The sequence below is a fragment of the Struthio camelus genome, chromosome 3, assembly GCF_040807025.1.
Source record: "Struthio camelus isolate bStrCam1 chromosome 3, bStrCam1.hap1, whole genome shotgun sequence".
Classification (NCBI taxonomy): domain Eukaryota; kingdom Metazoa; phylum Chordata; class Aves; order Struthioniformes; family Struthionidae; genus Struthio; species Struthio camelus.
In genome coordinates this window covers 31103279-31126078 of record NC_090944.1, presented here as the reverse complement: position 1 = coordinate 31126078, position 22800 = coordinate 31103279, and the positions used below count along the sequence as shown (strand labels likewise).

At 39.8% G+C, this 22800-nt stretch overlaps 1 protein-coding gene across 17 annotated transcripts in view; it reads right to left on the bottom strand.

Annotated features, from left to right (window-relative positions):
* Positions 1-22800, bottom strand: part of DLGAP2 (DLG associated protein 2) — a 465625-nt gene that overhangs the window by 44179 nt on the left and 398646 nt on the right. For all 17 annotated transcript variants that reach the window (XM_068937311.1, XM_068937314.1, XM_068937312.1 and 14 more), the window contains 2 exons: positions 12566-12713; positions 8493-8712 (listed from right to left, as the gene is read on the bottom strand). In XM_068937311.1, coding sequence (XP_068793412.1) covers positions 8493-8712; positions 12566-12713 — 368 coding nt within the window. The remainder of the gene's footprint in view (positions 1-8492; positions 8713-12565; positions 12714-22800) is intronic.

Here is a 22800-nt window from a genome sequence, read left to right as displayed (position 1 = left end):
ATTAATGCTTGAACTGATGTGAATTTCCTGGCATCGGAACTTAGACAACTAGCTGTCATGTAAACAAATATTTTTAAGTGACTTCATTTGGATCCAAATCCCATCCCATTTACCAAGGGGTAATTGTTTGGCCAAGGGTTAATTCTGTCTGGTTATGCCCTTAGCATGTTACTAATTTTAGCATCTTTATTTTCAATGAACCTTTAAAAAAAAAAAACAAACTACAAAGTAATATTTTAGGTGTCAGGTTTACCAACCGCCCTTCTAGAATAGCCCTGATCCTGAACAAAACCTCAAGGGCAGAAAGGGAAACTTAAGTACAAGCCTGACCTTTGTCTAGACTCCATTTCAGGGAAGCCAAATTAGAGGGTGGGGCTTGCCAAAGGGTTGGATACAGGCTAGCAGAGATATGTAAGCATCCCAGCAGGCTTTTCAGCTCAACAAAGCAGAGAGAGAATTCCTTGGAACTGAAACTAAAGCTAACGACAAAAGTTTTTCTCTTTTACTTCTGAGCTTCTCCATTCAAACATAGATAATACTTTATTTAAAGAGTAATGAACTTGCTTTGCTTCTACCTTCAGATCTCTGTGTTATTATGAAGGACTTTGGCAGCACCTGCCCACTAGGATCCCATTCTCCTGGAAATGGCAATTTTGCAAATTAGAAATAAATAATGTCCCTCAGGAGAAGCACAGTTGTAAGGGGAAAGCATTAATCAAAATGTCCTCTCCATGAGGCAGAACGGTAGGGAAAGCACCTAACTTGTCCCTCTATATGTCTGACAATACATTTTTGGAAATGGTTTAACTAGCCATGACTATTCTTGAAGGTGAAGGGACCCTGCAGAAGCAAGGTCTGCCCTGCCATAAAGGGGTATATCATTATTTTGAAGTGCAGCTCTGTTTCTTCCTGCATACCCTCTGTATGCCACAGCCCCTCCCCTAGGACCCACACATACAGGCGTTCTCCCTAGGCTGTGCACACAGTTTTTATGAAGACAGTCCAGATTTCCAAGAAGCTAGAGCAGAATAGAGACCTCACCCTTGTTATACTGAAAGCTTCATAGAGGTGAGGCCAGTTTGTTAGCAAGCATAAATAACTTTCATCAACCTCAAGAGTGCTATGCTTATTTACATTAACTGATGAACTGAGCCCCTGATGGATGAAATATTTTATGATGTGAGCTAGTACAAAGTTCTTGCCAAAACACAGTCAAAACGAGCTCTCTATACCCAGCACAGAAACCATTGGATTCCAGGCCATGTGTCAGTATTATGGCTCCTGATGTACGCTTTAAAAAAACAGGATTGGATAATTGCAGAGCTTCCAAGAAGACTCCTTTAGAAGCTTTTCCTGTTCCCTGAGGACTGGGGAAGGAAAAGCATTGCTAGGACCTAGCAGTGTAAAAGGAAGCCCTAGGAATATTTCAGCTAGGCAAGGCTCACTCACCCTATGAGCTTCCCAATGCTATGTTGGCCCACCTAAGGACAAAACCCTCTAGCGGCCTCTAGCTAGATAGCTGGGCTGAATTTTATCTTTCCATTGTTTGTTTCTATCATTCCAGGAAGGCTTTGCACACCTGAGCAGTGAATCACCTTCCTTGAGTGATTTTTTTTTTCCTTCTTACCCTTTCTTTAGAAAATGAAACTGAGAAAACTGTGAAAACCTATCCCACAGAGCAGTTTTGAAGTCAATTTCTTCTAGGGAAGGGAGCATGGATGTCCTTTTCCGTACAAAAAGAGCCATCTGTCTGGTAAATCTAATAGGTTATGGAGGAATTATATCAAGCACAGAACAGCAGGAGCAAAGGAAAGACAGTCATTACACATTTTTAAAATTAACCATAGATGCAAGGCAGGGACTTCATTTTTTATCTTTGCCTCTGCAGATCATCTGTACCAAGGAAAATGAAAATTATAAAAAGCTCCTGGCTACTGCTCCATTTTGCATGCCTCATCAGGCTGAAGAAGCCAGGCAACCAGACAGTCCTGATCAGCATAGCCTTCCTCCAATCTTGGGGAATCCCAGAGTTATGAAAAGTTGCAGCAGCCCCTTGGCCATTCTCTGTTGAACTCCTCAACCCAAAGGGTCTGTGTCACCTTCATCCCAGTAGCTCCCTGGGCCACTTCCATAATGTAGAACTGCTGTTTAACAGCAGTGTCAGCAAAGGAGGAGACCTTTAGTATATATAAAAGAATTAGAGACTAATTATTCCCCCTGGATACGCTCAGAGCAATGAAAATGATGTGTGCATATCCACATGTAGAACTGGGCTCATCATTTGTTAGTATAAAATTTATTCTCACAGTATATGCACAGAAGTTGGCACAGCATCAAAGTAATAACTCAGGATCCCCAAGCACTCCCACAGATATATGTTATGTTTCCTGCAGAGAATTAGAGTGCCAAATAATTCCATGGGGCCCCAACAGTAATTAAACAAAGTCAATGGGCAAATTATAATTGAGAAAACAGCTTTCTATATCTTATTTGGAATTAAGGTTTTGTGTGGGTTTAAATGTATCTATAGTGGACACTGCTGCAAACTATTATTTAGCAATGGATACCAATAATAACCTCTAAGACTCTGCATTTATTTCCATTCTTTGTATACGGAGAACATAAATTTTTGAGATGTTGCTTCCTGCATTCGTTTTCCCCCATTTGGCTGGATTTTCCTAGCCATATTGCACCAGATTAAAAAGACTCAAGCAGTTGCCTGGGTAAGTATCTTATTCTTGAAAAACTGAAAGAAAATCATATATTTATTCATCATAACCCCTTTCTCTTTTAAGAATTTAGAAGTGTATTTTTCTGATCTTGAATATATATGGATAGTGCTCAAGGACAGAGTATTACAACCACTGCAGCACCCCAACGAGTTTGTACTGCATAATGAGAATCCCTATGTCAATCCATGATGTACACTTTTGCCTATACTTAGTCTCCTCATATATTTGGAAAAAAAAGTATAACAAATGCCGTTAGTGTCAAACAGCAACCAGAAAATCAGTTCTTTTGGATTCTGCAGTGCTGTGTTATGCAGCAGTACTATGTATAGCAGTACTAGCAACTACTATGCAGCCGCTAGATGAAACATCAGATATTCTCATGTCATTATGTCTGTAGGTACATGATCACGTGGTCCCTTTACTGACAATTACAATTTTGTGGATAAATATCAAATCTGCACTCTAAAAATTCACCCTATATAGCCCCCTACTTCAAAAACAGAAAGCTGAAAATGGCTTTAAATTAGGAGAAAGGAAACCTGCAATTCCTCAGGCGTTCTGAGCTGTAATTGAAATCTCCCTCATGCAATGTGACCTTGTTTGAATTAATTGGCTTTGGAATTACTGCTCAACAGTTCAGTAAATGAGGAATTCTCTCAAGTTTACTCTTTGCCAAGCAGAGTCCTACTGGCTGAGCAAAGCAAAATTAAAAAAAGAAAATTCCGTATGTCTCATCTTTTTCAGCGTCAACTCTTTAGCAAGTGTTAGTGCACTAGAGCCACCTAGTATGAATTAGCTGAAAGTGTTTGCATATAAGTAATATTAAGCTTTTGCATTACACTACCTTTTCTAGAAAAAAGAAGCAAGTCATTGTAATGGAGTGTACTGGCCACTTAGAGCTAGCAACTATATTCTCTGAAATCAGCAGTGCTGCATGTTAAGTTTTTATCAAGATTAGTTGGAAATCCCCGAAGGGGGATCCAAGTGATCTTGGACTGACTATTTAACGTAAGGAGAAGAAATTCAAGATGCTTTTATGTACCGTGATACAATTCCCATCGTACTGCAGTCCACATGAAAATTTTTTTTTGTCATTAGTCAAATCGTCAAAAAGTATAGAGTTTGTTGCAGTTAAATAATTTGTGTTAGAGAAAAACATTAACTAGTTTTAAGAAACTAGTGTTGATGTTCCCTTTTATTCCTTTGCCTAAAAAGCAAGAGAACTTAGGCCAGATGTTTAGTTCTTTTGGATGGGAGAAGGATTTCCTGCCTCTCAGTGGAGCACTTCAAATCCTGCATTATAGGATATTTCCAGTTTCTTCCACTGAGGCTGTTTCACTCTGAATATAAAAGCAATATTCACTGAGCAGATATCCCACCTGACAGGTGAGTGTCCTGAGCAGCGGGCTAAAGTAGCAGTCTGTCTCTCAATAGAGAGACGAGAGTGTTTTCGTCAAGTTGTTTCGTCAAACACTTTCAAGATGAAAGTGTTTTATCCAAAGTATAATAATATCACCAGGAGAAACTGAGTGTGTCCTCCACATCTAATATACAATGACATGGTGTATAAGATAATCAACTGGACGGCCAAAGATGCAAATTCTAATTTATTCTCTATCTCGCTTAGAAGATGGATTTTAACAAGTTCTACTTCACGACAGACTCCTAACTGCTAGCTCCAGTCGCATTCTAGTTCAATTTCAGCAATCAAGGTAAAATCAAGCAATATCAATAGAAAAATCAGTAAGGGAACATCCCAGTATATTCTGTAATGTACAGAATATTTCATATATAGGATTCTTCCCACATCAGGGGCATATAACAAAACTAAGCTGACCTTCCTAAGAAAAGGGAGCACCAAACCAGAGCTTCCCATGTCATGGGTAACTCCTTTCCTCTTATTGTTTGTGCACAGCAGTGCTCACATTAGCTCTTTGATTCATTTGTTTTCACCAAAAGCCAAAAATGGAAACAAAGTGTTCCTTTTACTAAGATTTTCATTTCACTAACAGAAACTGAAAAATTTTTTGTTTGATTCCGACTGAATCACATTTTTTGCTTTTATTTTCTCTGGTTCTGTCCCAAATGAAAAAGCCATTTAGTTTCACAGAGCCCTTTTGCTTTCAGCCAGCAGTTGTAGGAGAAAACCAAAAAAAGACAGAGAGTGGTTCAGATCTGCCAGACCTCCTTGTTGGTTATGTTTTCATGGTACAATCCAGTGTTGCACAAGGATATTTGAATTAACCATTAGCAGGACATCCTAGGTATTGCAAGTGGGTTAACATGTCACTGTGACACTGCCCCCAGCCTGGTACACTGGTTCTCAGCAGGACTACGCAGCCCGTGCTGACTATGCATTGAGCTGGTGATACAGCTCTGGTGCCCCAGGCAGCTTGTGTATCTTCCCCGCAGCACTCTGCTATACTACCCAGACACGACCAGAAGCGTTGCAAGCTGACACTGTAGTGTATACACATGTATATGTCTTTCTGCAGTAGGAAACCAAGTTGATACTACTTGGAAAAAGAAACCAAGAAATCAATTTTTCTTTATGGACTCTTCCGGGTAAGTGAAACATTGCTTACAAGAGTAGCAAAGATGTAAGGAAGTAGTAGTTAGAATGACTGCCGCACTTTGTGACTTCCCACTCAGGAAATTACATGTTGTCTGTGATGGAGGGACAAGGTGGGAGGCAGCAGCAGCTGGAGCTGTATTTTCCTGGCTTTGAATCTGACAGCTGCAACTGGATGCAGTGTAGAGACAGAAAGGATACAGTTGAACTAATCCGTCATTCAGGGCTATAACTTTTAATATGCAGCATTTTTTATTGGGTTCTTTATCTCTTTACAAAATGAAACAGAATGGATAGAAATGACCTAATCAGAGTGAAATATCAGTCTTAGCAGGGGCCACATGGAGTCCAGGCCTAGCTTTTGGAGTGCCAGCAGTGCAGGCTGCCTCTGGCGTGCCGTCACTTGTCTCATCCATTTACTCCTGGGGCAACAGGTCCCTGGATCTTGGCACACAGTCTCTAGCAACTCCTCTTCCATAAATAATTAAACTATATTGGTCTGTGCAAAAGTTATGTGTTCGTTAGTACCACAGAACGTATGAAGGAACCATTTGACTCTCTCTGGAAAGCTGCATATACTTTAGAAGAGCTAGTTATTGGTGATTCTTTTTCCATCTATTAGAAAAACCTTGATAACAGAGTCAGTTAATAATGTCCCACACAATATTCACTACAGTTACAACCTTCCTACAAGCTGAAAGCTGCTCATGAGCCTAGGCACATTGTAGGAAATTGCACGTTGTAAATACATATTCCACAGTTTCATAATTGAATGCATAGATCAAATATTACATTTTTTGTTTCGAGTTTACATTTTTAGTTACATGATTGAATTTTTAGCTGAGCCTGTGTGTTATGATTTAATTGCTTTACAACACTGATAAGAGGCAGTCATGACCTATATCACTAAAATTTCAAGAAATAATTGAATTGCAATGCCTGTTAATTTTCTAAGAAATTGCTTTAGTTTCTTTGCCAAGAGTTTGTAACATCAGAAGGAAAAAAGGAATTAATCTAATGTAATTCTCCTAGGAATTCCAAAGATTGAATTGGAACCAAAGGTTGATGTGAAACTTTGACCTTTGTGACATTTATTTGGATGAAGCCTATAAACATATCCAATACCTGCCAATATCATTTTTGTATTTCAGGCAACTGCTTCTTTTACAGACAAGGTCAGAGGATTAAGAGATTTTTTGAACTATAGTAATAATAGGAAAGAATAGGAAAAGAAGCATCTCCCGCATGTGACTAATGCTGGAGACAAATATGGAGGAGTTACCCTGTGGTTTTATAAACAATAGCTTATTTGGCAAATAAAAATTTCAATTAAAATGAATCACATAATTCTTACTCTTCTTGTAAATTAGATAAGTATTTCTAACTTGAATATTTGTCTCGCATAGAAGCTGAGGACAAACTTGTTCAGTGGCACAGGGATAATAATTTGAATACAGAACCACATTCAGAACTGCATATAGTCCATAGGCTTGGAATTGGAATTTTTTCTGAGATCTTTTTTTCTTCACAATGTCAATATCACCAAACAACAAAAGAGAAAGATTACATATGTAGGCAATAAAGCCTATCTGATAAATCATTTCAGAGATGAGAAAGAAACCATGTGTGAAACGAAGGTTAGAGTTTTCAAAACTGCTTTATTTAACCAGCAGACTGCTAATCAATCCAAAATGTTTCTCATAAGTATGAAAACATTGGGATGCAAACATATTTACTGCCTAATCTAGTTATTTTCCCAAACATATCATATTTTATTCAGCTTTGTGACTCCAAAGAAAATAAAGTGATTTCCTTTCAGATGAGATGTTTGGGCTTACCTGGCATATAAATTCATAACAACTTAGGTGAAAATCAATCAAGTCGGTTACCAAATTAATTCTGAAAGTGTTCTAATTCAGTACCTGGAGTCAGGCATGAAAACAGATATTTAACATTTTCTTTGACTGTGGAAGATTTCTTCCTAATATTTATATATTATATGACAAACAGGAAAAGTTAGTCCCCGAGGCAGCACTGAAATCCCATTTTATATCATGATAGCATCTCTGTTAAACAAGGGACAGGGATGTTAAAGGAAGCTCCAGCTCCCAGTTTTATACTAAAGTTATCTATAGCAATTAAAATATTATGCTTAAGATGAAATAGCATTTCATGCTACTTCTAGAAGCACATATTTATGTTATTCAGCTTCTAACTTTCTAAGCTCCCACTGTTCTGTTACACAACAGATGTCAAGCAAATAATTTTAAAAGTATTTTTATATGTTACATTTTGAGCTGTATTTTTACATTCTGTAAAGGGGGAACCTGCACTGCAATTTAACAGTATGTGGCAAGGACAAGATCATACTTGGGAAATGACATAATATATTTGGAAACATAAAAGTGTACTTCGATCACTTAGTAAAGAATCTATATTTGTTATAGATTCCATTTTTTAGACTGCTATCTGTACAGCCTCTGTCTACCAATACTAAATGCTAATATTCTAAAATTGATAAAATTAACATCTTTATTAAGTAACTAATAAGAGAAAATAAATTAGTTATAAGAATGTTAAAAGATCCCAAGAATGAATGCTATAAGAATGAATGCTGTTGATTACTGATGAGTAATAACGAACATATGTGAAGGCTGCCATAGTGTTTATGATTCAGTGTATCAATACAACTGGTTATACTTTTTCTAAAAGTAAGTAATTAATTTGATTAAGTTAATTCCCTGTAAGTGTTTAGACCAAATATTTAAAATATTCCTTCTCTTTTCCTTCTGATATTTTAAGGATCTGAATTAAGGCCAGTGCAATTGATCTCATTTAGAAGATCAGTTTCTTCATAAACAATAATATCTAACTGTCTAACAATATCTAAATTACACCATTTGTACTTGCATTATTTTTGTACCTGTATAAAAAAAGGTCAGATCAAAGCCATGGTGAAATCCAGAGGTGTTATTTATGCTCACATGATTCTCTCACATGATTCTCTCCACAAAGACCTTATTTCAAGCTGCAGCCACAACTGTACAGTGTTAAAGACCTAAGAATACTGGTATCAGATATTATCACTACAGAGGGAAATCATTTCCAGTGTCATATATCCTGTTGCGAAATGAGAGTAGATATTTTTACATGCACAACAGTGAAGAGGTCGGTGTAGATTTCCTTACCTGTGGTTGACCTGATAGTTGAGGTGATGTTGGAAGATGCCATCGCAGGAATACATTCATCATCTTGGGAATAGCCTGCCTGAATGGCACGCAAGTAACTGTGGCTTCTTGTTCGGAAACATCCAGGGAGGTCAAGGGCATCCATTGCCTGAGCTTCAACTTCACTAAACACTGATTCACACACCGATTCAAATTGCCCATTAACCTCTGCTTCACTCATCTGAATAAACAACAACAATGCATTTGATTTTTGACTTGCTTTTTTGTGATCATCACGGCCTCAACATCTCAAATGGACACCTGTACATTGATGAAGAACTGTTTTAGCAAATAGTTAAAATTTAGTAATCCCTTCTGATCACATTCACATTTTTTTAACTTACATCAGTTGTTTATATGTAAATAGTAAGTAAATCATACTTGCCATAAAATTAATTTTACCTTTAATATTTTTTGGCATATTCAGGCATTAAATACACGATTTTATGGTAATGAACAAATCTAAGACCACTCTGCACTGATAGAAATCTGTGCTCTGCCAGAACTGGAGAATAGACATCAGTTAAGCTAATCTTAGCTCCTCAAAAGGTGAGGGTGGGTTGCCTAGAGTCCCCACTTATCAGCAAAGTTACTACTCATATGGACACTGAGCCTGTGTTTAGGCTGTTCTCTTCCCCTCACAGTAAGGGAGCTCCTGGAAGTATCTCATACTTGAGAATGTGTGAGTTCAAAGGATGTCATGCTTCTAAACAGTTTGAGAAATGTTACGTCTAACGCTATGTCCAGTGAAGCACTGGACGGACAGCCTTTGAGACATCTGCACTGGAAAAGGAACTAGGCACCTCATTACGTAATGCGTGAGAAGGGGTTACTTGCCTCCAGCAAACTACTCAGAAAAGGCATTTTGGACATAAGGCTAGTCAATAGCAAATGCAAAGCCCTGTCACTTTCCTGATGCCCCTGCACCTCTGGGAAGTTACGTCCCTAAATTTAGGCTGAACGCATATACCTGGAATTTCTTGTATTACATAAGTGCTGACAAGTGTTCTTTGAAATAGAGGTGAAAAACCGTGCAAAGAACGCTATTTTTTCTTTTTAAGAAGTGGCCAGAGGAGAAAGGAATGCTTGAACCACATGTGGCTGCAAAGGGCCCTAAATCAAACTCTTGCCTCCTGGATGACTACGTTAGCCATTCAACTACTGTGTAAAAGCTAGATGCAGCCACTACAGCTGCCTTGTCCTCAGCAGCATTATTTTAAGTACGAAACTTCTCCCACTATGGTGGCTGAGGAACCCTCTCTGTCAGAGCGTGCGAGATGAGCAGTGAGAGCACGCACCAGGCTGGGCCCTCAGCTCTAATCTCCAGCTTCCTGGAGCGCTTGGCCAGGCGCCTGCATCTACCTGCTGAGTCTGCAGGTTGGGCAAGATGCAAAACTGTAAATGTTTAGATAGCTTTCATGCTAAACAGGGATTAGGCAGGTGGCACAGGGTTAGGAAACCTCTCAGTGGGAAACTGCATATTGCAATTTTGAACATGAGAGCCTGAACTCTACTCAAAACATTTGTTTTAACTGTTTCACTGAAGCTGGCCCTAATTGTCTCTGGAATGTGTCCGAATAACTCAAAATAGGCTTTATACAAAGCCAGATGGGAAGCTAAATACTGCATAGACAAACAGAAGACCTTCTGATGTGTCTTCCTGGGAGTAATTCTTAAAAAGAGAGTGCTAGAATTCAGAATCAGTATAAACATCAAGTTAAATTCCTAACGTCACTAAACAGCACGTCTACTTGATATTACTTTTCATATATTGCTGCTAAGTACATTATTCATTTTTACTATTCCTAGTACATTATTCATTATGGAAACAGAATGACTGCAAATGTTTCACATGTTTCAGGTTTTTGATTAAGTAAATGGGAATTTCATACAGAACTTCTGATGATAATGAGTAACTGTTATTTTAATTTTATGTAAGACATTTTGGCTACTAAATCCATCCTGAAAGGAATTACATTATCCTTCATAAAATTTACTTCTAATATAGTTAAATAGACTAATGCAATCTCAAAAAGATTAAAAAAGCTCTTACTCTGAAATATTTTGCATATATCACTGATCAAGAAATTTACGGTAATGTAGTCCCTAAACACTGTAAGTCCTAACCAATTCTTTCAAAATATGCTCATCAGCAGTAGAAAAATAAAAGTTTTAAAACTTCACTTAGAAATACAAGTTGTGGAATCCATCACCATCCTTGTCTGTACCCCCGATTAGGAGTGAAAGGGAAAGGAACTAATGAAAAAAGGCACTTAAAAATAACCAAAACCACACAAACTGCTATTATATAAATGCGACAAGAAGATGATGGTGTCATGGAAAAAGAACAGGAAATAGCAAAGGTTCAGAACTTGTTATTTTAATGCATTTACTTTATACACTATCTATTAATATTTTTATTACTGATTTGGAAACAGCTGAACAGTAAGGTAGAAAACATGTGGCTGACACAAAATTATGTAGGTCAGTCAAGACTGAAAAATAAGGTAAGAAAGAGTATCCTGTAGGACTTAATCCAGTAGGACACTGGCCAACTGAGCAATACAACTGCAAATGAAATCCATTGTGGACGTCCTTCCAGGTAAGACACACTGGAATGAAGAATTTGAACCACTGCTGAAACCAATTAGGCATTATGGACCGCTCAGTGGACATCTCTATGAACAGAGATCATCAAAAAAGCAGAAGGTGTTAAGAGTAATTCTATATAATAGCATTATATAAGGTGACAACCAAGAACATTTGCTTTGAAAGCAGGATCTAATTCTTGTCAAATTTTCCTAAAAATTGAGGGTAATACAAACAGAGATATTCAAATCAGGATAATGAAAGTAAAGGTAAGAAAATGATGTGAATAATAGGTTTTACCGGGGAGCTATGCAAAATAAGAAAAGGTTTGGAAAATGACTGACCGACTTTTTCCAATTCTGACACGTGCTATACAAGATTATAGTTAGTTTCATGCCACATAAATTAAAGAACTTGACTGAATGGCCTTTATTAGGAGACTAGTCCCTCCCAGCTCTCAAGTGACAGGGGAGATTGACATGCACGTCCAGAAGGCTATTCAGCCCCCTTACAACGTCCGTTGTCCGAGAAGAAACTATTTCTCTCCATTAACTACAGAGGAAGCTTTAGGAAACTGATTTCCTCTCTGCTTATTTGCCTCAGTTAAGAGCCTCAAGTTAGATGAGCTGAATTCAGGCCTGAATAGTCGTGCAAAACAAATTGAATGTGCATGAATACAAAAATAATTAAAAGCATTTGTCAATATACGCATTGTTCATAATTAGCTATTATACCTTTAGGTGCCTCACTAAATGCATAAAGAAAAATGAAGTGCAGATGTCTGGGAAGATGGCAGGTTCAGCCGTCATAAAGCAATACAGAGAAGGAATGTCATGTGCAATGAACATTAGAAACGCTGGAAATTTTGTGTAAAGTCCGCTGCTGGCAGAACATCCATATAGCTCATATAGCTGTTTGCACTTCAGGTCTGCTTCAGAACTCATTTCAGCATGAATTAGTACTAACTAACCAACATAAAATCAACGGGAAAGAAAATGTCTCTTTTCAGAAGTCCCCATACATCGATTATCTGATGGGACTTATTCTTTTACCCAAGAAGAGTAAGAGACTCAGTTCAGAGATGAATCTCTGCTTTCTAAGAGCATAAGTATTTTAATCTATATCTTACGAGTGTGTACTTTATGCTCAATCTGTGTCATCTAATCATTTAAATATTTAATACAGACTGAAAATGAAAATACCAATATTTACATTTTATGAAAAAAAGCAAAATATTTTGTCTGATGGTGTCTCCTTACCTCTAACATTCAATGTTATTCTTGAAATTATTAACAAGGTTTACGTTCCTTAGAACTGAATTACTCTGACAATTCACATCTTCAGTTTGATATTGGGTTAAAAAAAAACCCCTAATAGCATCCATTAATAACAACTCTTGTTTCCCTGATTAAGCTATAAGAAAAGTTATAACAAGAATTTCCCACCTGACTAACACAGCTGGCCTGACTGAGCGTGCTCACTGCTCTCATATAGCTCTGATTCCTTGAGCGAAACTTTGGGGAATTGTAGTTTGCGGAGGGATCCAGGTTGTGACCCCCAGGCACATCACTTGCAGTTTGAAGGTAGCTCTGACTACAAAGGAAAAAGGAAGAAAAAAGGACAGGGTGTAAAACTACAGATGGAATCAATTAGGACACTAAAGACAATAATTTGTATGAGACTCACAAATCCATTCCCCAGGATCAAAATCTCTCTCTTTATAAAGCACCGCAGTTCTCTTGCAGTCAAAAGCCTTTACACAAGCAGAGACTTTGTCTGTAATTCTGCTACCTAAATCATACAAAGTTCTAAACATCTTTGCTGCATTTAAACACCATCAATCCTCCTGGCTATTAATGTTAAACTTTAGTAAAAGAGAATGTCTAGGTCAACAGGAAAAAGAACTAGAATTAAAGCATTAACCAAAGTAACTTAAAATGCTTCTTTATAAATAAAATCTGTTACTTGTCATCCACTTTTTATCAAGGTGTTACGCATCAAGAGACTTTTTATCTTCTAAGGACAGATATATATTTACAAAGGATCAAAATATCCTGTACTTCAGCTAAAAAGATTGACTAATAATGTACTCAGAGCAACTACACAAAGCTCTAGAAATGCTCTTCTTACAACATATCTTCCAGTTTACTGGATTGGGAACCTAACAGCACACTCAACTCCTCTTCAGTACCCTTTCACTGCAAAGGTATGTCAGTCTTCCTGCTTTATATGTCAAATATATTGATTATCTGATACTTCAGGGGAGAAAAAAAACTAAGAAAAGAACTGTACTTTGCTTTGAAGACAGAATTTAAAAAAATAAAGTTGTGAGTCAGGTTTACCTCTGCAAATCAGGATTTAGGAGTCAGATGTTGCTCCTCCCTAAACAGCAGTGGATAAATTCATGAATGGTTCAGAAAATGTTGGGTTTAACATGGTTAATAGGCATTCCTTGTATTTATATCTTAATGGTAGGTGTAACAAAAACATAATTTCTACTAGAAACCGATTTGGGCCAGTTGAATTGGTAATGCTGGTAATTTCAGGCCACTCAGCGGAGCTCTGGCTGTGACCTGTGCCAGAGCCAGCAGGAATTTCCCTATGGAATGGGAAATTTCTTCTCTGGAAGGGCCAGGGCACTCAGCAGATGAGAAAGACTACAGGTTCAACTCCTGGCTTAGAATGAGGCACAAACCAGGACCTCGTTTCTTAGACTATATTTACAATACATCAAGCATGAACATGGGCCAATGTCTGAGGAAGGGCTCATCAGCCTTCCTCACTAGGTGGACACAAACCTCAGTTTGGACTGGGCTTGAAGCAATCCTTGACGTGCACTCACAGAAGAATTTGAAGCCCTTTAGCATGGATCTGAATGAGACAGCAAGTTGTGCTGAATACCACCTTCCTGTGTGGCCATGTCCTGTGAGATTGAACAGGTGAGACATCCCAGGTTCTTCATGCCCTCAGCTCCATGAGCAGATGTGACTTATAGACCCTCTGACCTTTTACTTGGGAGATCTATTCTCAGACTTCCATGCATTCTCCCAACTTGGCCATCGTATGGTCAACATAGACATAGCCTTACTTCCTCAATGAATTTGCTAAGGACTGGGCTATTTGCCTCTTTAAGACGGTCTGCTTTCTCAAAAAAAAAAAAAACCCCAAAAAACAAAAACAAAAAAAACAGATAGGTTTTGTTTTCTTTTCATCTTGGTGCAAGACACATGTTTTTTTTTTTTTGAATTTTTGAGAAATTTCCCTGAAGGATAAACTTCTTTTTCTTGGCTTTTTTTCAATGCCTTCCATGGATTATCTTTGTAACCTCAAGACAGAGGTAAAGTACACAGAAACTATGCTCTAACTACTAAAAACAAAATCGAAATGTATGAGACTGATGCAGGCATGTGAACATAGGTTATTAAGTTATTATAAAGTCAAAGTGATTTGCAGATTAAGATAGCTCTCTAATAGTGGATCTAATTTGATTTTAGATTATGAAAGCAAGAACTATAGCAGCATTTTTTGCTGCCACAGGTATGAGGACAAATATAACAGATTAACCGAAGTGGCATAAAGCCTCCCTACCTCTGTTTAGGTGTTGGATGCAAGTAAACCTCCCTTCCTCTACAAGGAGCAGGCTGATGACTGTCATCTGCTTTGATGAGAGTCTTGACTCTTTGTATGTACTTTGTGTGTATGTACTTTACTAAGTCTGCTTGTCACTGGGTGGTAAAACTTCTTAGATTCTGAGTTCGGAAACAGTCTGTGAAAGAGGAATTTGGGTTTTATTTATTAAAATATAGGATTTTCAGAGGCCATATAGGGAAAATAAAGAGGCAACAGAAATAAATTGTTTTGTAAGCTACCTAAAAATTAATTATTATTGGCTCCTAATAACTGGCTTCTTTGCTAAGTAATGCTATAAAAATCTACTATTTCATAATGGAGATACCAGTTCCTTATGAGGTTTAGCTATCATTAACTATAATCAACAATTTATACAGCAATAACTTATTAGGGAAAGAAGCCCAGTATACCATGGTACTGATAAGCAGCTGAGTTTTGATTGATGAGTTTGGACATTACCTGGTAGTTAAATAATTTTTCACTTATCAGAGGAGAGCACTTTATTCAAAGGACTGTAGCAGAATAAAAGAAATGCTACATATATTACACTGTAAAAGCAATTTCACATCCATTCGATTAATACTTTGAACTTTCTTTCTGATAAAAAGAAATTATTAGTTTTCATTTCTACGACACAAGCTCAAATTAATCTCTAGGATAAATGTCTCAGTGCATGGAAAAAAATGATGATCTCGCTACAACCATGATCCAGAACTAAAACACTATAGGCACAACGGTTACATAAGGAAATTGCTCTCAAATATCATTATCTGCTCAAAGAACCGTTATGCGTGTCAATAAAATACAACCCCCCATGTGACATTAGTAAATGCTGGCTTTTTAATGTCAGCCACTCTATCTGTAAGCACAGGAACAAAACTCTTGACCTTCATTTCCAAAAAAACCACCGCTCTATCACTTTGATAAAAGAAAATAATTTTATTCTATGCTGTGTAATAAATGATCTTATATCTCAGCTGACCACAGATGAAGGGCAGGACAAGCATGAGCACCTGAGGTGGTTTGACAGTTCATCTCCAATACTGCAAAACAAATACACACATTAAAATTAAGGAGGTGACTCCAAGGTCTGGTATTATGGAAAGAGAGGAAGAAAATGAGACTAATTGGAAAAAATAAATTGGTATGTCAATCTTCTTCCCATTTGCTTTTCTAAACAGCCAAGTTCTTAGGAGTGGATTCTCACTTTAAAGTTTATTTATTTGCTGTCTAGAATTGCTTTCCCTTCTCCATTGGCTTCAGAGAAAGTCCAGGGCAGCTAGGAGGAGGTGCTTAAATTTTGATCAGCAAAGTTCAAAGCTTAGAGAAGCTTTTGGGAATGAGGCAGTCCCAGATTTCCTGGGGTCAGTGGCCCTATGACCTTGCAGACCTCAAAAACTGCCCTAAGAAGAAAGGTTTAGGAGTCTCAGTGAAGATGGCTAAATTTGCAACAACACTTCCAGTACTCAGCAGACTGCCTGCGGATATTCAAAGAAGACAAAGTACCATGTTATAATCACTTAAAGTGAACAACAGCACAATATGCTTATCTGGGGTAGTGTGTCTGTTTTTAGGCACTTTAGGTATGAAGTGACTTGGAAAGATGTTAGGTCACATATTCCAAGAGCAAATAACAGACAAAGAGTAAAGGAAGGGACATCAGTTCAAACTAGGGTACTAGTTAGAGATTTCTGGGAATCTTGCATCACAATCTTCTTTTTATTGCATCCCTCTACTTCTCTGCAAAGCCTCTGACCTCTATATCCAGACATCATATGCCCAGCCAGTGCTCTCTGAAAGCATCCTCCAGCCCCAGAGCTCCCCTTCACTAGTCCCCAAGTCCAGCTCACTTTCGTTCTTGACCACCCCAGATCCTAATCCTTCCTGCTCTCTAGACCCCTCTCAATCCCCAGCTCACAGTTCTACTGCAGAGCTTCCAATACCCCAACACAGAAGCCAGTATTTGTCGTCTTCTCCTCTTTTTATCCTCGGTAGATTTCAAAAGTACCCCTAATGTTCCCATCTGTCAGCAGAGCCCTCACTCTCCCGTGGTCTTCTACAGCCAGCTAATTCCGCTCTCTCACTGGGAGACATCATTGCTTCATCATTACCTTCCACAAAAGCAAAATTTCACCTCCTGCTTGAAGAAACTGTGCCTTGCTCACACCTTGTAGCCGTTTAGCCCCACAGCCCAGAGAAGGTTGCAGTAACTGTGGCCGTCAATCAGGCTGGCCTTTACGTGACCCCAGGGCCAGTATCTCCAACCTGATCGGCCCAGGGGCTACCCCGGGTGCTCTGCTATTTTGGAGGACCTTGCATCGAAGTCCTCAAACAGGTCTGCACTCAAATGGAGGACGGGCAGCGGACCAGCCAGCACACGCCACGTCTGCCTGCAGTCACCGTTCGGCTGCCTACGAAGGGGCTGCAGCCGCGTGGTGCGTGGGGGGGGGGTAGCGACGGCGGAGCGGGACGGAGCCAGGAAGAGCTGAATCACGGCAGCTCAGCAGCCCGGTTAAAGGCTTGGAGGCGCTAAGCGGCCTTTCTCAAGGCCTTCACCAGAAGCCGCGGGACGGCGGACGGAGAGGCCGGGGCTGCCGCTCACCATCCTGGTCCGGGACGCCGGACCGGGAGCCGCCGAAGGAGCCACCGGAGGAGCCGCAACATCAGAGCCAGCGGGCGGGTAAGAGGCAAACGGGTCAAATACCGGGGGCGGCGGGCCCGAGAGCGTGGCCTGAGGGGGACGGCGCGCCCAGAGGCATGGCCTGGGGGGGACGGCACACCCGTCGGGGCGGCCGGATCCACGGCACGGTCCGAGCTACCGGGGAGAGGAGCGTTTGCCCCGCGCGGCCTCTCGGGCGCCCTTGTTATTACTATTAGTACTAGCAGTAGTAGTACGCATGCCCCTATATATATATTTTACCTCCACTTTTCCTTTGAACTGATTTGCTGTCCCCTCTATACGTGTGTCCTTATATTGTTTTGTGTATCCACCCCTGCTGTAAATATTGTACCTGTATTTGGATATCAAAGTTCCAGGGTTTCTAGTTATAATTGTTCCTGTTACTGTTAATTGTTAAACTGTCATTAAAAGGTTATTTTGTTATCGGTATTGTAAATCCATTCATCAACACAAACACCTATACTGCCACCCCGAATCTGATTAGTTCGCGGTCCGTTATCCGCCATTCCCTCCATGCCTTTTGGTTGGGGTGCCCGCCCCTCTGGGTCGGACCGGGACATACCTCACCAGGACTGAATTTTAAGAGTAAAATGTGGGGGAAGGGGAAGCTAGAAAATAGCTGTTACTGTAGCTTTACTAGAAAGCAACAGATGCATCAAAAAAAAAGAACAGAAAGAGAAGTGACAAGCATCATTTTTGACTCCTGAAGACACATCTCCTGTTGTGCTTGCCATCTCATGTAGTCATCTTGCACAGGACCAAATATAGCAAAAATGCAGGAGCAAGTTTAGCTTTACTTATATTGCAATCAAAAAGCATTAGATGACACTTGCCAAGAGATTTCAGGAGATGAAAGAGCATATTTACATGCCATTATCTTTTTCCCCCACTTATCCCATTGTGGCAGGAGAGAGAGAAGATGTTTTAAACTACAGAGCTATTAAGAATGTGCTTTAATGAATGGAACAACCAAGTAAACTAAGCTAATAAGTGTAATCAAGCATGAACTAGTGATGGGGGAAAAACTCTTACTTCCTTATCATAGATGTCCTTTAGACATCTATTATTTAGCCATCTATTTCCTCTGCTGTTAACCATGTATCTTTAAAAGGAACAAAATGCCTACTTTAGGTGGACAGTAAATAACTTTTTTGTTCTTCTTCCTAAATTCCATTGTTTTATATAACTTTTGGAAAGTTTATAACCATGGACTGTGTCTGAAGTGGTCCACCAATTTCAGCATGTAAGCGTTGGAGGAATCTGAGGCAGTCCTGCTGTGGTCGGTACCTCAGTACTTAGCACCACTCACTTGAAGTATGGTACTCTGTGTCGTGCTGAGCCCATGCTTTGTCATCCTTATGTTCAAATGCTGATGAACATCCAGGATTATCTGTGACTTGTTTCCTGAAGTCCTTGTCATCACTGACTAGTATTACTATAAGCTAGAATTACAACACACGAAAAGCTATGTATGATAGCGCAACAATGTGGGATCACTTTCAGGACACACTAAAATGCCACATCTAGGGGAAAGAGTTGACATGGTCTTACAGGTAAGCCAAAGTCAAAACAAAACAAAACATCCCTGACTTGCCCCTACAAATTTGCTTTCCTGTACAGCAGTAATTGACAGTCAAGACAACTCTAGTGACAACATGCAGTGTATGAATCCTGAGAAGGGAACTTCTATCACACATATTTTTCTTTTGACTGTTTCTAACAAGTGACTGGTATCATTCATATACTTTGACATAGATCCGCTACCTTTTTTTTTAAAAAAAAAAAAAAAAAAAAAGCATTGCCAGTGGATCATGCTGTTGTCATCACGTACAAAATCCCTCCTTGGTCTATTCACACACAGTTAAAATAGTGAATACTCCCCAGAGTATCTTTTCTCTGTCAAATGTTCAGCCACCAGTGTCTCCTGGGTCAAGGTAGTACCAAAAGTGAATTAAAATCTTCTTTTCAATCCTCACCCCCCTGCCTCTAAAAGTTACAGCAAGAAAGTCACCTTCCATTTTCGAATGAGTCCATCAGGTTTATTAAAGGAGCATCATATATAAATAAAGTCAATTTCCCATCAAACTCATTTTCAGAATTGTAATATTCTAAAACTGTACTTTTCTTTATTTTCATGATCATCCCTGCATTTTCCAAAAAAAAAAAATCTAAGAATGAATGGGAGCATTAAAGCAAGTATAACCACCTCTGTTTAAATTAGTATATGCGATTCAGAAATATCATCAGATAAAATTTGTAAAAGAATTCATCTTGGGCATCTAAAAGGCAGGTTCATTAGGATTAGCAAGGTAGCATAAGTTATCAAAACCTATTTTATTGAGAAATTTGCATTTCAGGGGATATTCATTTGTCTATCCGGATCTATCTTAACTATGTCTTTGTCGGTGCGTAAAATAACTCATCGACCAGAATCTAATGATTAAACTTAGCTAGCAGTGTCATTGTATAGCAGCTTGGAGTCATACCGTGTCTCTGTGGATCCCTGCTGAAGTCAATAGAGCTTTGCACAGCAACACAGATGTGCCTGCGTGCAGTCCATTGTAGAATTCAGAGTATAGACATTAAGTCTGATTCTCCCTTCGGAACAGCACGGTTAGCCTGGTTCTTTGAAATACTGAAGTATACATAAATCTGGTGAATTTATCTGTAGCACAGAGTTTCTTTTATAATCTTTGTTAGACTGGAGCTTCTCTTTGATCAGAGATAGATATCAGAATTTAGGCCAAATTAAATTTTTTAAAAGCCTATATGTTTCACCATTGACCTATTATCTCTTTTTAAAAAGGTGCTGAGAGATATTGAGCATTTGATTTATTACAGACTGCTGTTTCTCTCCCTGTGAAATGTCTGCTAATCACTGGAATGAAAATGAGGTCTTTTTATTATTTCAGTGAACATAGATGCTTTCGTAACTCTACAACACCATCCTCCCAAGGAATCACAGAATTGCCAAGGTTGGAAGGACCTCTGGAGATCATCTAGTCCAACCCTCCTGCTCAAGCAAGGTCCTCTAGAGCATATTTCCCAGGATCGCGTCCAGACGGGTTTTGAATATCTCCAGCAAAGCAGACTCCACTACCTCTCTGGGCAACCTGTGCCCGTGCTCTGTCACCCTCCCAGGAAAGAAGCTTTTCCTCAGGTTCCGATGGAACTGCCTGTGGTTCGGTTTGGGCCCATTGCCTCTCGTCCTGTCGCTGGGCACCACGGAGAAGAGCCGGGCCCAATCGTCCTCTTGACACCCTCCCTTCAGATTCTTGGACACGTTGATGAGATCGTCTCTCTCAGTCTTCTCTTCTCCAGGCTGAACAGGCCCAGCTCTCGCAGCCTTTCTTCATAACAGAGATGCTCCAGTTCCCTCATCATCTTTGGAGCCCTCCGCTGGACTCTCTCCAGGAGTGCCATGTCTCTCTTGTCCTGGGGAGCCCAGAATTGGACACAGTACTCCAGACGAGGCCTCCCCAGGGCTGAGGAGAGGGGCAGGATCACCTCCCTCCACCTGCTGGCAACACTCTGACTAATGCACCCCAGGACACCAGTGGCCTTCCTGGCCACAAGGGCGCATTGCTGCCTCATGGTGAACTTGTTGTCCACCAGGATTGCCAGGGCCTTCTCGGCAGAGCTACTTTCCAACAGGTCAACCCCCAGCCTGTCCTGCTGCCTGGGGTTATTCCTCCCCAGGTGCAGGGCCCTGCACTTGCCTTTGTTGAACTTCAGCAGGTTCCTCTCCGCCCACCTCTCCAGCCTCTCCGGGTCCCTCTGAAGGGCAGCACAGTCTTCTGGTGTGCTAGTTACTAAACTCCCCCCAGTTTAGTATCATCAGCAAACTTGCTGAGGGTGCACTCTGTCCCTTCCTCCAGGTCATTGATGACTATATTGAACAAGACTGGGCCCAGGACTGACCCCTGGGGGACACCACTAGCCACAGGCCTCCAACTCGACTCTGCGCCATTCACCACAACCCTCGGAGCTCGGCCATCCAGCCAGTTCTCAATCCACCTCACTGTCCGCTCATCCAAACCACACTTCCTGAGCTTGCCTATAAGGATGTGGTGGGAGACAGTGTCAAAAGCCTTGCTGAAGTCCAGGGAGACAACATCCACTGCTCTGCCCTCATCTACCAGCCAGTCATTCCATCAGAGAAGCCTATCAGATTGGTCAAGCATGGTTTCCCTTTGGTGAATCCGTGCCAGCTATTAGTATACCCAATATAATTTAACGATGTATTCTTAGAGCTAGGGCTTTAGTCATACAATTTAAAAAAGTAATTTTATTTTGTTTTGCCTAAAGTCTCCAGACACTAGTGACACCAGTACTTCACTTCTTGTTTAATTTACTCCTACTGCTCAACTTTGCTTATTATAGCTATGGCATTTCTAGAGTTTACAAGCAACTTAAAAGCTAACCTCTACCAATTTTTGCTAGGATTAAGGCTCTAAGTTTCTGTAACTCTTATCTTGAGGCTTATTCCACTAAGTCATTCCTAAATTCCAACCAATCCATTGGATTAAACTAAATCCCAAAAGGCACTGAGGAGACAAAACCCTATTAAAATCATCAGGACCGTGGCTTCAGTAGGATTTAGGCTCCTAAATACCTTATGAAACTAGAATTTAGGGTTTAAAGCCCATCAGTTCAAAGCAATTACCTGCCTAACTGCATCTGTTTCATTCTTCTATTTTGCTACTGCATCCTCTAGTTACATGCCAAAGTTAGAGCATTCCTTTCCCAAAAAGAGGGAGGTGATGAGGTATCTAGGGATAAAGATCTCATCTAGCAGATTGCAGACCTATTCTCAAACCATCTTCTGTTCCCCTTTGCCCTTTGGAAGAACCTGATCTGACTGCACAACTTGCTAAGCTGGTGCCTATCTACTAGAAAGCAGAGAGAACCTTTCTTACCATTAACTATTTAAGGATTTTGTACAACGCAAAACAGAAGTCTATGAGAGGCAATCATCCAGAATACATCAACATGTATTGTTGATGCAACCAAACTGATTTGACCAAACTGATGGTTTGGTCACTCCTTGCAAAGATACAGAGGATGTAGGCTCAATCCAGCCTATACTCCAACTTATGCAAAACATAGATGTAATAAGAAAGGTCTCACTTGGGAAATTTGAATTCAAAACTATTGTTTGTAAGAGTTGACAGATGTGCACATACAGTTAATCCTAAAAATCTTTTCCCAGCATCCTATTTTGAGCTTGCCTTGGGGATTAAACAGTGAACTGGTCAGCAACAACAAAACTTAGGCAGATGTCACTGCAAAAACTTAGGTGCATTTAAAGCATCATGCAGCAATTCAGTAAATGAACCTCAGGGTCTAAGCAGAACTTAAATATTGGAT